Consider the following 17,283-nt stretch of genomic DNA (forward strand, 5'->3'; position numbering starts at 1 on the left):
TGGTGTGGTGTGTGTGAGGTAGGGGGTGGGTGGGGTGGGGGAGGAAGAAAAGATGAGACATCCTTTATAAAACGAAGGGAGTAATAAATGTGAGCAGACATAATTTACGGTTCAACTTGACTATCAAATGCATAGGATTAGAATTGGCATCAGGTTGCACAGGTCACCAAGTAAAAATCGGTGGAGAAGGCGAGCGGAAAAAGCAATGTTGAGAAAATCGCTTATCGGGGTCAACTCGGTCGGCTGACGATTAACGATTAATAGGCAAATCGGCCGATTAATTGGGCGATAAATGAGTTAATCGGACGATAAATGAGTTTATCAGCTAATCGGTGACCACTGAATAGGGATTAATCGGACGATTAATCGTTGAATCGGATGATTTTTTGAACAGTGTCAGAAAAGTACTCCCCTCGTCCCTCTAGCCCCAAATACTCCATTGAAGCTGCAACAAGTATTTTGGATTGGAGGGAGTAGTTTGGTTGCATTGCATCAGCATATTCAATAGCAGGGAGCAAAGTTTACTTAACAATTCTCCGTTGCCCAATAAGCTACATGAAAATAGTCCCTCCATCCTATAATATAAGAGTAGTATTTACGAGGAAGGTAATTCTTCATCAAAGCAAGTTCTCATGGGCATCAAAAAGTATTTAAAAAGGGTTTTGCTAGTTCTCAGCTAGCTTCTGTCGTGATTCGTGTATATATGGTTGCAAGTTAGGTTGTAACTTTCAGTTACAAATGGGAATGCAATTAAGAAATTATTCAGACCATTACATTGCATTCCTCTGATTTGTGCTAGTCATTAGTTGCAGCATGAGTTGTAACTAAGATTTAATAACATCAATTAACGGTGAACGAAATTAGTTCTCAACCGATCGAGAAATAGTCACATCCATATATAAAACCCTTTAACTAGTTCTACATAACCAAAATTATGTTAGTTCTAAATAGACACTAGAACAGTTAGATTTGGCATGTGATTTCTTGAAATTGGAATGACATTTTTTTTGCAATTATGTGTGAATTACACATGAAATGGGAACGATGGAGAATAAGTTACTTCTATTTCTAGATTGAGTGAGAATTAGTCGTGTTGTGTAAGAAAAAGGTAATTCATTAGAGCTTTAGAGCATCTCTAGTCGCGTCCTCTAAAGTGTCCCCACAAAGTTTTTTCGGGCGCGCCGGACATATAACCAGTCTCAATCACGCTTCTCAAAGGGACTTTCCGCCCGGGGCGGTCCAATACGCTGTCCGGCACCCCGAGGCCATCCCCGCTCCAAAGGAGACGCTTCGGGCGCGCCAGACATAGCAAAAAGCGATGGTGGGAGTGGCGGGCCTGACGCTTCATTGACACATGAATGAAATTTAATTAACCTCCCGCCACTTCCCGCCGCTAGCCACACATTTCTCTATGCGGCCTAAAGATTTCATTTTCCCCTATCCCGCCGATTTATTTCTCACTCCAGCTGTTGCTACTCTCTCCCATATAGACAGCCGTCGCCAATCGTAGCCATGGCGCAGGAAATCCCCAAAAAACTGGCCAAGAAATCGGCCACCAAGCCACCGGGCAACGAGGCAGCGATAGTCCGTTCGACGAAATGACGGTGGGCGGGGAAGAGGAGGCAACACACAAGGAGGAGGATGAGGAGGACAAGGAGGAGGACGACTACACGGATGGCGAAGAGGACGACGATGAGGAAGATGAGGAGGAGGATGCCGGAGAGGCGGAGGAGGTCGTCGAGGTTGACGCGGCCGGTGTGAAGAAGAAGAAGGCGACGGTGCCCTCGAGCTCACGAGGCCCCAAGTGGAAGGATCTGGAAGATCAGTGCATGCGCGACTCGTGTGCGACGATGAGCATCGACTCGGTCATCGACGCCAAGCAAAAGTACGAAAAGTACTTGGCGCGGACCAATGCAGAGTTCGATGAGCGCAAGTTCCTCGACAAGGATTACCGCACGATGGCAATGAAGAGGAGCAAAAAGGCAATGTCGACGCGATGTGATATCATCCAGGCGTCGGTGAACTTGTTCCATGGACTCCATTCCAAGCTCGAGAACAGAGGGGATAGCGACACAAACGCCGTCGACTTGGTACACCTCTTTCTACCACCAGTTTATCATGTCTCTTTCAATCACGATCTGATAGTTCTTTGCACTCCCTTTGATTAGTTCAAACACGCCATGCGGTTGTACCGAAAGAATTCAGAACGGTTTAGGCCTTTCGTGTTGCTGCATTGCTATGGCAAGTTGAAAACCTGCAAGAAGTGGTGGTTGATGCGTCTTGCCTTAGCGAAGGGGAAAGATGGCGCTACTGAATCTGGATGCGCCGCTCGCAACACCGGCTGGGCGCCCTATCGGCAACAAGGATGCGAAGGCCGCCCAGTCGTCGATCAACAAGTGCCTCGCTGAGGTCTCCTCGATCTTGCTCATCCGCGATAAAAAAAAAGGCCGACGAAAGGTGGGCGACGCTGCTCAAGAGGCAAGAAGAGAAGATGAAGCTCAAGAAGCACAAAGAGAACTTCTCCATGTTGACCGCGTCGATAGTTGGAATAGATCCTCAGACACTGGAGGTGCAAAACTACTACAAAATCATGATTCTCGACGAGATCGATGCCAAAATTGCGGCGGCCGAAGTAGCGGCAGCAACCCCTCCTCCGGAGGCGGCGGCGGCACCGCGGCACCAGCAGGTGCATGTGCGACAGTGTCGCTGACGGAGCAGCCAGACCGGGCAGAGCACGACGAGATCGTCGTGCTTGACGGGCCAGCGTCGATTCAGGATGTGCCATCGTCGTTGCCGAATTGCTTCTTGTAGTTATGTTCAATTCGTACCCCGTTCTGTAATACGATCGCTTCCAGTACTTTGATCGCGGATACTTTGATCACGATGACTTCAGTGGAAACAATTGCTTTTAATTGTAAACTATTTAAGTTTTTGTTTGGAGGTGATTTTAGGGGACGCGGCTGAGAACGGACGGCGGCATCCCCGTTCAATCAATTTGGCGCCTTTTAAGGGCCGTTTTAGGAGACGCGATTGGAGATACTCTTAAGAATCTAGAGAGAGATTTTTTTTGCACAAGTTGATGGATGCTTATATTTACACTGCACACGAAAATTTGCATAGCCTGCCTATTCCTCGGTACGATCCAGATAGCACTCGAACGAACAAAAATACTACTATGAAAAGCTAACTATAAACTTCAGAAAGTTCTGAAGGAAAGGGGGTGGAGGTTAACAAGTACTCGTAGCTAGGACCCTTGCTTGTGCCGAGCCAGCACCATACGCCTTCCGGAGCTCATCTGATGAGTGACAGTCGATGTTGTTCCGAGGAGATTCAGTTGTAGCTGCCGAAGCTTGTGCGGCCGGCCGCTCTCTTCTCTGCTGCGTCCGTGCCCTCGCTCCTCGGCGCGACGAGGTTGCTGATGGTCCTCACAATCTGCCGCTTCAGCTGGCCCCTCTTCAGGGGAGGCCTCTTCTCCTTGGTGCTGGTGCCGTAGTTGCTGCCGATGCCGCTGTTGCTGTGTTGACAGTAGTACTCCATGGCTCAAGCTGCACTCTTTCTTCTACCTCCCTTCTTTCTTGGTTTCTCACTTCTTCGTTTGTCAGTGTTCTGGGTGGTGTCTGGTGTGTGTTTGGGTGAAGACGGCAGGAGAAGGTGAAAAGTATTTATAGGCGAAATGATCTGTGCTACTAGTATGTTAATACCGGTGCCCTTGCCCTTGCCGCACGTGTTATCGGGGGATGGATTGACCATTTCTGGGCCACAATGTTTCTAGCAGTAGCTAACCAGGGAGCTTGCCCTTTGAACCACACGAGTGATAGCTCAGGAGAACGACCGGAATGATGGATTATCAAGGGAGATGGCATGGCGGGGGGCATCTTTGAAGCATCCAAAGACCACTGACCGGGTCAATTCTAGCGCCAATAGAAAATTTCAGGGCTATCGTCTGAACCGAAGATAGTTTCCTGGTGAGCTGATTGAGCATACCACGTGCAGGGTTGCTGCCCGCTTGACTAGGAGACACTGACAGCCGGGTCACACCTAGAGTCCTAATTTCTGTCAAGCTTCGTGCCTTCATGCACTAGCCAATACAATCAAAATTCAAAATATACTTATACACTTCACAATGGAGCCGGCTCCTCTAACTTCCCTCTTACAAAGTTAGGACCCTAACATAGGCCATATCCACCAGACAATGCTCATCCAACGTCTCTCATCTGCTTAGTACTAGTTGCTGTTGCATGAACTTCTGTGGCTGCATCGTGAGTGATTTATCTGAACTCATTCGACAAAAAGCCTCCCGACTCACCGTTGTATTTTTTTATTTATTTTGCAAAAGCTATTTTAATTTTACAAACTTATTACGCTTGTAGCACCTGGAAATTTATTGGATCTAAATAGTCAATTAGTTGCAATGAAGAATTAGAGTCTGGCTCGGCTGGACAATAAATCACTTAGAGCATCTCCATTCAGTCTCTCGACTTTGCCGGACTATGGGGATACTGGTGAATTTTTTGTACGGGGATCTTTGTTTTCCGGCCGCCCCCTAAAATGTGATCAAATTCGATGTAATTAGAGCAAATAGACGAATTTAGGCGAAATTTGGTCGCGGATGTTGATGCCGCCACCGTCAAACCGCTTGCTCAACGTCTGCTCCTCCTTGATCTCCTCCTTTACGGCACAGGGACGCCGGCGGGAGAACGCCGTGGACTAAGCTGTTAGCACTAATCTTGACATGTTAGTTAGCTGCATGCAAGCTGTGGCGTGTTACGCTGATTGTGTCAGTTAGGCTGGGCGTGCATGTAGGTAGTGGCCGGCTGTGGCGTGTGTTAGTGCATGCGTAGGAAGTGGTCAGAGCAGTTAGTGCTGTTAGTGGCCTGGTGGTTAGTGCGTGCGTGCATAGTGGCCTGAGTTTGGTGCTCCGTAGTGTGTGCGGCTGCCTATATAAGGCCATGCGTGTAATCTGTGTAAGCACCGTGAGTTTAAGGAGTAAAGAGATTAGGGCGTTGGTGCGCCCGTGGCGGCGCTCCGGCGCTGGCCACTGAAAATACTTGCGTCTCCACTCCGGTCGTTGTCTCCTTCCACCTCCAGTTCTTGGTCGTGAGAGAGAGGGTGCACCATCGGGCTGCACCAACATTTGGTATCAGAGCCTTGTCGAGGCGCGGCCGTGGCGCGCGGTCAGTCCGCGGCGAGCACGGCGGACGCGGAGGGGGCGAGGGGACGCCGTATGTGCGGCGAGCGCGGCGACCGCGGTGGACCTGCGTGGTGGCGCAGACGCCGCGGTGGCGCGGCATGGCGGCGGCGTGGAGGAGGCTGCGCGGCCACGGAGGCCGTAGCGGCGCCATGCGACGGCCGTGGAAGCAGCGACCGGCATGAACACGGTGGCGACCGGCGTGTGTGTGCGCTCCGGTTGTTCCGTGTGTCACGGTCGGAGAGGAAACTCGGCGTGTGTCGCCGAGGAAGAGGACCGCGTCTGGCGCGCCGGGCTGGCCGCGCGTTACTGCGTCGGTGCGCGGCATGGGCGTGAGCTGGAGGCGTGTGGAGCGCGGCGTGTGTCGCCGTGGAAGGAGAAGACTTGGTCCGTCGGCGGGCCGGCCGCGTTGATAGCGTTGGAGCGCGTCGGTGCGCGAGCTGGGGCATGCGGATCATGGCGGAGTGGGTGCGTGGACTGCGTCGGTGCGCGTCGATGCTTGCGGCCGTGGCGTCGTGAGTGCGCGCTAGAGCGGCTTGAAGACCCCTCCCTGTGTACTCCATCATGGCATCGAGTTGGAGCTCGAGTGAATCAAGAAAGCCGTCAGTGCGGCAGGCGTCAGTGCGCCGGGAAGAGAAGCGACGGCATGAGGCGCTGTCCCATGATCACGAGTTCAAGATTAGGAGGGAGAATGTTAGCACTAATCTTGACATGTTAGTTAGCTGCATGCAAGCTGTGGCGTGTTACGCTGATTGTGTCAGTTAGGCTGGGCGTGCATGTAGGTAGTGGCCGGCTGTGGCGTGTGTTAGTGCATGCGTAGGAAGTGGTCAGAGCAGTTAGTGCTGTTAGTGGCCTGGTGGTTAGTGCGTGCGTGCATAGTGGCCTGAGTTTGGTGCTCCGTAGTGTGTGCGGCTGCCTATATAAGGCCATGCGTGTAATCTGTGTAAGCACCGTGAGTTTAAGGAGTAAAGAGATTAGGGCGTTGGTGCGCCCGTGGCGGCGCTCCGGCGCTGGCCACTGAAAATACTTGCGTCTCCACTCCGGTCGTTGTCTCCTTCCACCTCCAGTTCTTGGTCGTGCGAGAGAGAGCGTGAGAAGAGAGAGTTGCAGCCTCGGGCTGCAACAACATAAGCTGCCGGCACGGAGTAAGAAGACCCCCTCGACGAGAGATCGGCGACGAGGAGCCCGACGCCATTCGTCGCGGTGCCCAACAGCGGTCTGAAGGCGACGAGTAATGTAGCCACGGGTGGTTACCCGCCTGGATGTGGTTGAGGATGGCAGCCAGGGTCATCCCCGACACGCCTCACCAGATCATCTGAGCCACTGTGTTCTTATTCTTCGGTGGCGCTCCCTCCCCGTTGGGAGAGGTAGATCCGCGGTGGGGCAGCGAGTGGCCACACAGCGGCGTGGCAATGGTGGTTGTCGGCAATCGGGGGGCCGTTTGTGAGATGTTTTCTTTTTGGATGTGTGAGATGAGTTCAGATAAATGTTAGAGTGCGGCCACACTTGTCTATATTTCACAGTTGATCAACAACAACTAGTACTGGGCAGATGAGAGACGTTGGATGGGCATTGTGTGGTAGATCTGGGCTATGTTAGGGTCCTGACTTTGTAAGAGCAAAGTTAGAGGAGCCGGCTCCTGAGCTTTGATATCATATCAAGCTACGTGCACTAGCCAACACAAACAAAGGTTGAAAAGGCTACTACAATCGACGTATACACTTCATGAGCAGTGGTTTAGACCAACTCTAGGGGGGGGGGGGGGGGGGGGCAAATGTGCTAGGAGGCCAACATCATAGTGTATTTTGTCAAACCTGTGGGGGGGGGGGGGGGGGCAGTGTTCATGAGGACTGGTCTATGTATCTGTCCAGCGAAGTATGCTAGCTCGAGGTGTCAGTCGGTGGCTCGCGGAAGGGGACACCCCGATGATCTGCTGGGACAACGAGCCGCCGGCCGCGACCTTGTCCGGTACATGCCTCAGTCTTCTCCTCACAAGATGGTTAGTCGTGCGATGCATGCTGATTAGATGATTAAGAGCATCCATCCGGTTATTGGGGACGCTGGACACAAAAACAGCTCCCACCCTCAGTGGCGTCGTTAATAGCGGCACATTTGTTCAGACAACAACCTTTGAAACAGGCTTTGTTTCTAAGAAGAATAGTATGACATACTATGCTTTAACCTTGTGTTGACCTAACTGATATTTTTTGTTCATGCAGCATTGGAACTAATTGTGGAGTTAGCAAATTCAAGATCAACCATGCTCTCTAGTTTGTCCAAAATAAAGAGTAAATCTTGAATTCCTGCCCGAGTTTGAGGTTTTGTAAACTTTCACTTCATCTCTTATTTTTGTGGGGTCAATGATATGTAATCTGCAACTCTTGCAGAAAATATCATAATCCTGTTTGAAATGTGTATGTATGAGATGTATATTTTTATCCATTTCTTTTCCCTGTTGTACCTTTGAGTTGGCTTACAGACATGGGTGCAGTGCAGAGACAACAATTTTCTGTAAGTTGATATTCATTTACCAAGTTAAAAGTTTGGTGATCACAACTGCAAATTATAGATTTGTGAGTCTTAAATATAATTTTGTTTGGTCTCAGAACTACTTATAGACTGAGAATCAACCTGAGGTTATGTGGTTAGGAGGGTGGTTGTATCCCCAGCCCACCAGAGTTCAAAACACATGTTTGACATCTGTGTGTCTCATAAAGGCGGAATATTCATTCAGTGGGAGGCGACATTCCCGTTGACAGCGAGGCGCATGTGGTGACTTTATCAATTTTAAGATCCAATCCGCCGGCTTAGTCTTCCGAAGGTGCTCATAGGGGTAGGGAAAGAACTACTTATAGACTTATTATCCTTGTTGGTAGGCCAACATCAAACAAATTCTTCTTGGTTGAGATTCCAAGTTACCAGAGTGCTCTTGGAGTTTTTGTCCTAAGATGTGTCTTTTAGGTTGGAAAGATAGTTCTCCAGAATGGTACACACCTTCAATTTTCTTTTTCATCCTACTTGATCTTTTCTAAATATTTCTGGAGCACGGCCCACAAACCTGTCGAATCGCATGGATAGATGCTATGGACAAACAAGCCATATAGGTAGCATAATGGTTAATACATGTAGTGATCAAAATATTGTTTATTGGTATACCCAGTATAACACGCTACTCTCATCATTAACACCTTTGTGTTAGCAGGTGCAGAAGAACCACCTCAAATTCTAATACTAAATCTGACTGTGAGAGCAAACATAGTGCACAATAAAACATGACAGATCAAATGGACAGTATCAGGATTTGAAGTTAGAATTGACATCATCATCAGGTGGATCAACAAGTATAAAACAAAAAATCGGTAGAGAAGGGGAAGGGAAAAAATGGTACATCTATGTATTGGTTGCCTCAACGTATTCGCATAGCAAGGTTTACTTAGCAATTCTCCGTCGCCCAATGAGTTAGATGAAAAATACCATTGGTAACTGGCTGAATGGAGTAGATAAACAATCTAAGGCTTTTATCCGAATTAGGATTTCGGTCTTATGTTGGTCTATATGGAGGATTAGAAATGATATCATCTTTGGAAAAACTCTTTTCACTTTTTGCAGGTTATACATATGATGGTACACTAGGTCCAGCTTTGGGCCTTCCTTTCGCCGGAGGGTCACCGGGATGCTATGGCTACTGGATGCACACGGCTTCTGATGGTCGCTCAGGATATCTTGTGCCAGGCTGGCTGACGTCATACTAGGAGGCTTTGCTGATGTGTACTCATGCTATGTTATGCTTTTTTCGCTGGTTGGCTTTTGTATCAATCCTTGGCGATGCTTGAATTGTAAACAGATATTTCTTTGAACCATTTTTAAATAAAAAGCCGTGTGCATCATCACGATGCAGAAGCCAGGGTACATCCCCATTTCGAAAAAAAGCAGAATAGCAAGTGCAATCAAATGGCCAGTGAGAGCTTCTGCTCATTGCAGCAGGAAGAACTCCGAATCTACAGAGAGCTTTTCTTACATAAGGCGAAGCATGCTTATATTTTACACTGCATACGGTAATCTACATAGCCTGCCTAGTCCTCAGTACAATCAAACAAGCCCCCGAACGAACAAAAGCGCTATGAAGAGCTAAGTATAAACTTAAGGAAGTTCTGAAGGAAAATAGGAAGGCTAACATCTCCTAGTAGCTAGGACCCTTGCTTGTGCCGAGCCAGCACCACTCTCCTTCCGGAGTGCATCTGATGAGTGACAGTCGATGTTGTTCCGAGGAGATTCAGTTGTAGCTGCCGAAGCTTGTGCGACTGACCGCTCTCTTCTCCGAGTTTGTGCCGTCGCTCCTCGGCGCGAAGAGGTTGCTGATGGTCCTCACGATCTGCCGCTTGAGCTGGCCCCTCTTCAGCGGAGGCCTCTTCTCCTTTGCTCCGGTGCCGTAGTTGCTGCCGATGCCGCTGTTGCTGCCGATGCCGCTGTTGCTGTGTTGGCAGTAGTACTCCATGGCTCAAATTTCACTCTCTCCTCTTGCTCCCTTCTTTCTTGGTTTCTCTGGTCAGTGTTGTGTGTGTTTGGGTGAAGAGGGCAGGAGAAGTTGAAAAGTACTACATTTATAGGCGAAACGAACCATCTGTGCTATGTTAATACCGGTGCGTTGCCCCACGTGTTATTGGGGAATGGATTGACCATTTCTGGGCCATGATGTTTCTAGCGTGAAAGGCACAAGTTAACCAGGGAACTTATGCCCTTAACCACACTAGTGCTAGTTCAGGAAAACGACTGGAATGGTCGATTACCAAGGGAGATGGCAGGGGGCATCTTTGAAGCACCTGGTCAATTCAAGCCCGTGGAAAATACAAGTTCAGTGTGTCATGTTGCGTCTTCAGAATTAAAAAAAGAGGGGGTCCTGGATAATGGATTCATTCTACCCATACGTTTGTTCGTTCACCTGGATATAATTCATGGTGGAAGAGCTAGGAGTGAGCAATATCATAGTGGATTGAGTAGCACGTGAAGGGCTGCTGCAGCTTGACTGTCAGTTTCCTACGAGAGCTGCATCTGACCGTGACGGTCGGGTCACTGGTTGTCCCCTAGTTCCAAGGTTCGGTGTATCTGTGAACCTCGACTGTCATGATCTACCGGGATGACGAGCCGCCAGCCGTGACCTTATCCGGTAGGAGGCTAGATCTTCTTCCGACAAGATTTTTGTCACGAGATGCATGTTGATAACATGGTTTAGCTTGGTGTAATTCTGTCTCGCTCTCTATTAATTACTCCCTCGCTTCCGGAATTTTTATCATGATTTTAGTTAAAAATTTATAATAAAACTACGACAAAAATTAAGAAACGGAGGGAGCATTTGGGAGTGTTATCTGAGTACTGCCGAACTATCTGGAAAACAGAGACACCGGAGCATCTTATAGCACCTTAAGAAGCTATAGTATTAGGCTATTAGCATGCTGCGTTATTTGATTTTGTAATTGCCGTTGGCTGACCATTGACGCTTCAACGATACACAAACTCCTAGCTCTACTTCCTTTTAGGATCAAAAATTTCTTGGTTGGTGCATAGATCAGACCACACCATAAATCTCGTAAGATCCGGTCTATCACAAAAGCGGTCAATATATGCGTGTGAAGACAGTAAAAACGGCCAATTTGGTGAACTTCGAGGAATATTCGTCTTCCTATAAATTTTCTCCCACCTTCACACACCCTCTAAAACAATTCTTACATATAATATAAACATTCTTATAAAAAGTCTTTAAAAACGAATAATGGTACTCTGAAGTTTAAAGAAACCTTTTTTTACAGCTACATGAAGATGATTTCTTGAATGTGTAAATTTTGGTTAAAAGTATGTTGTATTTTGAGCTACACAAAAATCACATTTGTATTAGTCGTATATGAAAAGATAATTCTGTAAGAATTTATATATAGATACTAGAGATTTACATGTACAATGATTTTTTTCAGCATTTTTGAAATAATAAATTAAAACAAAGATTTTGAATCTTTGAGAATTTCTGCTACATGTAGGCTGAGCTCCGTTTGAGGTTACCAGTCTCTTATCATCCATCTCTGTCGTTAGGAAGATATATATTACAACTTGTGTCATATCTAACATGCATCTCAAATTATGCAGTGGCTAAGTCTAAAACTTTCGTATTATCGAACTCTAAGATATTGTGCAGTTGAAGATCATCTTTTTATTAAGAGAATGTTAACAGAAAGTTTGGATATACGGGGTGCTTGGCACCCATTGCATTTTCCAATGTTGACATCCTTTTTGTATAGGACCTTTGGAGCACTTGACTCTTTCAAAGATGCTGATCACTGTTCCGAGCGACCGTTGTCTCAGTCTCCGTGTGCAGACACAAATTCAGCGGCAACTTATTTCCGAGATCACGTTCACACTTCGAATACCGTGACTCCAAAAGCATAGCCACTTTTTTTTTGAAGTAAAAAAGCATAGCCACTTTGTTCGTGCAGTCCCAGTTAAAAAAAAAACTTCCTGCAGAAAGAAGTGGAATAGACACTTGATTTCTCTCTTCTTGGCTTTTCTTTAATGATGAAAGGGTGTGTGAAGGTGGTAGAGCATGCATGTGTGTGGAAGTATTTGTAGGCCAACATCAACCATCTAGTCACGTGATGCGTGCTGATTTTGTGATTTAGTTTTGTTTGTTTATGATGCATATATGTGTGGCGCTTTCTTTTGTCAGTTGCATTATCTGACTCTGCTAATAATTCTTTCTTAATTATTGGGAGGTGCTATCAGTGCCTAACAGAAAGAGACGCTGGTAGTGCTATCTGGACAGAGATCATCAGAACATCTAGGGGATCAAGCTAGCATTAGCATGCTATGTTAATTGATTTTGTAACTGCCATAAGCTAAAGCTGGCGCTGTCATTGGTGAATGGACGCTTCAAACACACACAAACTCCTCGCTGATCCACATGGCCTAGCTACCTCCATTTCCATTTTAAGAGCATATATTCTCTGTTTAGTGCCTTGATCAGACCCACACCATGCATAGATCTCACACGACCAAGTCTCATCCCAAAAGCAATCAATATATTCTAAAAACGAATGATTTGGTGAGCTTGGAAAATGGTTCTCACCTATAAATTCTACCACCTTCACACACCTTTCCACAACAAAGAAAAATATAAATATTCCAGAAAACTAAATAAGCTTTTAAGATTCTTTTGAGTTTTAATTTCAGGATTTTTAAAAGCGCATAGAAACAAAATTATAATGGACTTAGATAGAGTTTTTATATTTGTCTTTAAAAAATTTAATTAAAATTGCAAATTTTGGAACTTACAAAAGTATTCATTTTCCTAAACTTCTCAGGGTATTTTTACTATTTCTTCCTTTCTTTTTTAATATATATTTTAAATAAATATTGTTTCATGATAAGCGACTGAACTTGTAAAAAGGCTTCATCAAATGTTTATTGTGGCCCATTTTTATGTTTATTTTACGATTCATCTGCTCCCCGCGTGAAATCACACAGGGGTCAATTTGATACACAATATACTTCACTTGAGATACCATTATTACTTGCTAGAGTAGAAACCAGTCATGGGCTTTTGAAAAAAGTATATTGACATATAAATTACCTTTTCCCTAATTAAATCTGAATGTCAAAGTTTTCATGTAGATGCAGTACTCAAATATTAAAAACCTTGTAGATTTGGTCCCTTGCACAATGAAGGTTGACAATTACTTGGAGGCGTTTTTTTTTTTCATGTTACACCCATCATCATACAAGATTGAAAATAGTGGAATGAGTCTTTTAACTAAGGTTAAATTTCTAAGTCATTTGATGTGATTTTCTGGACGAAAGAGAACCATAGTACTCCATCCGTTCCTAGACAAATTCGCGGCATCCTTTTCCCGAAGGAGGGAGTAATGTCCATGGGTTGGCTCACGATGGTCTGATCCGCCATTGGTTCATATATTTTCAAACCTATGGAAGAATGCATATATAATTCTAGATTGACACATGCATCTTCCCAAAAGTGATGACATGAGAGCTTCCCCCTCGAGAGTCGAGGCTGCAAATATCCTTCAAAAGGAGGTGCTCGTGCAGAAATATCTTCAAGGGGAAGATATTATCTTATGGCAGACTGAAGAGCTTATAATTCATGGCATTTTTTTTCTTGCGGGTTGATCGATGCATTATTGTGCTGATTGTGGAGATGAAAATTCGTCGCTTTTTTGTGCAATAGAAAATGTCAAGTATGCGTGTATCTTTCTGGTTCAGACGGGGGAAAAGTGAAAGTGCAGGTACATGAATCTTTTATCACTTTGGCACGATGGCATCCATATCTATTCAGATACCGCCACGATGCAAAATTCGGTGTGCACGTGCGTGCTCCACTTGATGGCCAACAGGCCAAGGCTCCTTTCGTTACCAGTTGGAGTCTGTAGACGTGAAAGTGCAAAGGGAAGGAAAATGAGACCCGACTAGCTATATATCCAGAGTCACGCTCGGTAACTCAGGGAAATGTGCATATATGGTTGAGGAAATAGTATCTTATAGATGCCGCCGAAAATATGGCATGCCGTGTGTTATGTCTCGCGTTTTACCTACTGATTAGCATGCCTCTGAAATGATGCAGTGCCTAAGTCTTAGTTAGAAAACATATAACTAAGAGATAACATTTGGTCTAATAGAGATGACCGTCTTATTTAGATGTAAGATAACAGATATTTAAATATTATCTTTTAATTAAGGAAATGTTAACATAATACTACCTCCATTTTAAATTAAGTGTCATAGCTTTATCTAGATACGGATGAAGCTGCAACACTAAATTTTGAATGGAGGGAATAATTTTTATGTTTCTCTCTATTGCAAGTTTCCAATGACCCTCCTAAGCTTCTCTAAGAAAAAAGCTTAAAGCATCTCATTATCTCATATGATGGCGAATTGATGAAAATCTTAGACGCACTACATGAAGTACGCTAAATGCTAACGGCTTGACGGCTTCAAGCTGTCAGCACATGCAAAACAACCATCTATGTAGGTGTATGCCGACGGCTACCATCGGCGTAGGGCCATCATCACAACAGGCGCTGGCGTGTTCGATATGGATATTGGCGTAGAGAAAGTCATCGGCATGCAACATAAGCCAGCGGTTTAGGATTGTCGTATTCACAAAATATTGTTCGTAAAATATCAAATGCCACCGGCCGTCTGCCGACGTCTTGCTATATGTCGGTGGGGCCATGTGTCGTTGTCTTGTAGTCGAGTGGGCAAAGCTATACTGACGGCCTGGCTGTCAGCATAAAGGGCTCATTGGGTTGTGTACGTCGATGGTCTAGCCGTCAGCACAGTGGTCCACGTGTCTTCATTGTCGATATTGTTGTTTAAACCAACAATAGTTGTCCGCATTACCTATAATTGTCACAACGGCCTAAGTATGTTGACGATTGCCATCAGCATTCAACCACCTGTGCCGACGACATTTACGTGCCAACGGCTTTATTCTAACGATCTAGGCCTATATGCTTAGCCTGTTTCGTAACCTCGTGGCAGGGCGCCCATGTGAGCTTGCCAATTTGGGAGAACTCACTTAACGTACAACTACTATTATTATCAGGCCCCTTGGCTCAAACGGTGTGAAGCCTAAAGATATTTTCCCGCTTATCTACAAAATTTCTATGAGGAAAACGGTGCGAAGCCTAAAGATATTTGCCCGCTTATCTACAAAATTTCTATGAGGAAGAAATGGTACGTAGAGCAAGCCCTTCGCAATAACGAATGGATCTGAAAGATTAACACCGTAGCGGATATATCTCTCAAGCACATTCGCCAATACACCTCCCTTTGAATGCAACTTAGAACCATCAACCTGCTTCAGGGAGTTCCGCGTGATATATCTTGGAAACTCACCGATGACGGTCAATACTCCTCCAAATCCTCTTACAAAGCCCAATTCCATCGGGAAACCACGTCGCCCCCTACTGCCAAGGTTTGCAAGATTTAGGTGCCTCCCAAACTGATGTTCTTTGCATGACTTGCCATCAAAAATAGGTTTTGGACCGCCGACCGCTTGGAAAAAGGGGGTAGAAAAATTGTGGGGCATGCCCGCTTTGCGAGAAGGTTATGGAGTTCGGAAAGCACCTCCTTGCCAGTTACCGCTTCACCGATTGGCTTGTGCTTCACTTCATCTACCTGGGCCAACAATCTCAATTCATCAATGGTGGGAAACTGTGACTAACCACAATGATTTGGCCTCCATGATTCTCTTCATCTCTTGGAAAATTTGGAACGAGAGAAACGTGCGGGTCTTCAAGAACAAGGATGCACCTCCTCCACTCGTACTCTTAAAGATCAAGAGGGAGGTGAGGCTTTGGGTGTTGGTGGGCACTAACCGTGAGTAACTTGATGCCCAGAGAGTAGGATTTAAGCAAGTTGTAATTGTTTTAGTTACTTGTAAAACTTAAATCTTCTATCTTAATTAATGGAAAAGGGCAAAAGCCTTGCCCTCGTTTCGAAAAAAAGAACTTAAACAAGCGTACACTTTCATATATTTAGGATAAAACTGACGCTGGTGATAATTGTAGGACCTTTGGAGCACTTGACTCATTAAAAGATTCTGATTACTGGTCCGCTCTTCCAAGTCTCAGCCTCGGTGTGTAGGCATATATTCCCTGGTTATTTAGTTCCATGATCAGTTGATCACGTTTACACTTGGAATACCGTGACCCCAAAAGCATAGCAACTTTATTCCTGCAGATAGAAGTGAATAAGAATATAAGATGCACATACCAACTGGTGCAGGGCAACATCTCCCCTATAAATTACCTTCCTCCATCGCATCCTTTCCACAAGTGAATACACGAAACTCAAGACACAGGACACAAGCACACTTACACATCACAAAAGAAACAGAGAAGAAGGAAGAAGATCGGAGGCGATGGAGTACGAGTACCAGTACAGCAGCAGCTTCAACAAGGAGAAGAGGCCTCCGGCGAAGAGGGGCCAGGTCAAGATGCAGATAGCGAGGGCCCTGAGCAACCTCGTCTCTCCGAGCACTGCTGCAGTTGCTGACGGCTCGAAGCAAGCAAATCGCAACAGCTTCAGAAGGGAAACAAGCTACTAAACGAAATGGTTTTGCTGTGTGGGATATAAAATTGTGTTACTACTAGGCTCCTAAATAGGTAGCTATTTTTTCTTTTTGAGGGTTCTAGCAGGATCATGCCAGTCAAGTACTGAGCGCCTGGCTGATCCACTAGGCTATAACTTTGCTTGAGTGGAAATTGATCCATGTTACTTGTGCATTATGTATGTATTTTACAAACAAACGTTCCATGTGTTAGATTAGTATTGCTTGCGCTGCAAGTTAGGGTTAGGGCTGCGGTTGTGCGCCCCCCCCCCCCCCCTCCTTGTTCTATTTAAACCCATGTATTCTCTCATTGTAAACCATTAAATTAAGCTCAATATTAAAACTTTTCATGGTATCAGAGAAGTTCCGATTCTAGGGCATGGCTCCCACGCTCCCTACACCGCCGCCGCCGCCCCCTCCGGGCTACTTCGAGTGGCGCGCCGCTATGGCCGCCGCCACCGCAAAACCATCCACCTCCGCCACACCCCTCCTACCACCACCACCACCATCAACTTCGCCGATACAATCTCCGATGTCACCCCATTGATCCCCATCACTTTAGATCTCCCCAAGCATAACTACTACCATTGGCGCCATCTTTTGGAGGTACACTTGGGCCGCTGCAATCTCATGGCGCACGTCGATCTCAGTGTCCCTCCTTCCCCCTCGGATCCTCGCTGGGTCAAGGACGATCTCGCTGTGATATAGTGGATCTACCAGCGGGTGAGCACCGAGATTTTCAACCTGGTCTTCAGGGCTGCCACCAGCGCCGCCTCCCTTTGGGCAGCCCTCCGTCAGCTATTTCAGGACAACATCGATGCCCGTGTAAACACGTTCAACACGGAGCTCTGGAACACCGTCCAGGGCGAATCTCCCGTGGGGATCTACTGTCAGCGCCTCCAGACCATCGTCGATGAACTGCGTGAACTTGGTAACCCCATAGAGGACAAGCAGCTCATCAAGATCCTGCTCGTCGGCCTCA

General features: G+C 46.2%; 1 protein-coding gene across 1 annotated transcript; it reads left to right on the plus strand.

Annotated features, from left to right (window-relative positions):
* The first annotated feature begins 16,007 nt into the window (after positions 1 to 16,007).
* Positions 16,008 to 16,656, plus strand: LOC127314052 (uncharacterized). The gene has a single exon (XM_051344548.2). It carries the CDS (start codon positions 16,113 to 16,115, stop codon positions 16,296 to 16,298), a length of 186 nt encoding a protein of 61 aa, XP_051200508.1. The 5' UTR covers positions 16,008 to 16,112; the 3' UTR covers positions 16,299 to 16,656.
* The last annotated feature ends 627 nt before the right edge of the window (positions 16,657 to 17,283 follow it).

Source organism: Lolium perenne, chromosome 1 (genome assembly GCF_019359855.2).
Source record: "Lolium perenne isolate Kyuss_39 chromosome 1, Kyuss_2.0, whole genome shotgun sequence".
NCBI classification, from domain to species: domain Eukaryota; kingdom Viridiplantae; phylum Streptophyta; class Magnoliopsida; order Poales; family Poaceae; genus Lolium; species Lolium perenne.

Excerpts from the sequence above, each read along its gene's own strand:
- LOC127314052 (XM_051344548.2), top strand. The coding sequence starts at position 16,113 with ATGGAGTACGAGTACCAGTACAGCAGCAGCTTCAACAAGGAGAAGAGG.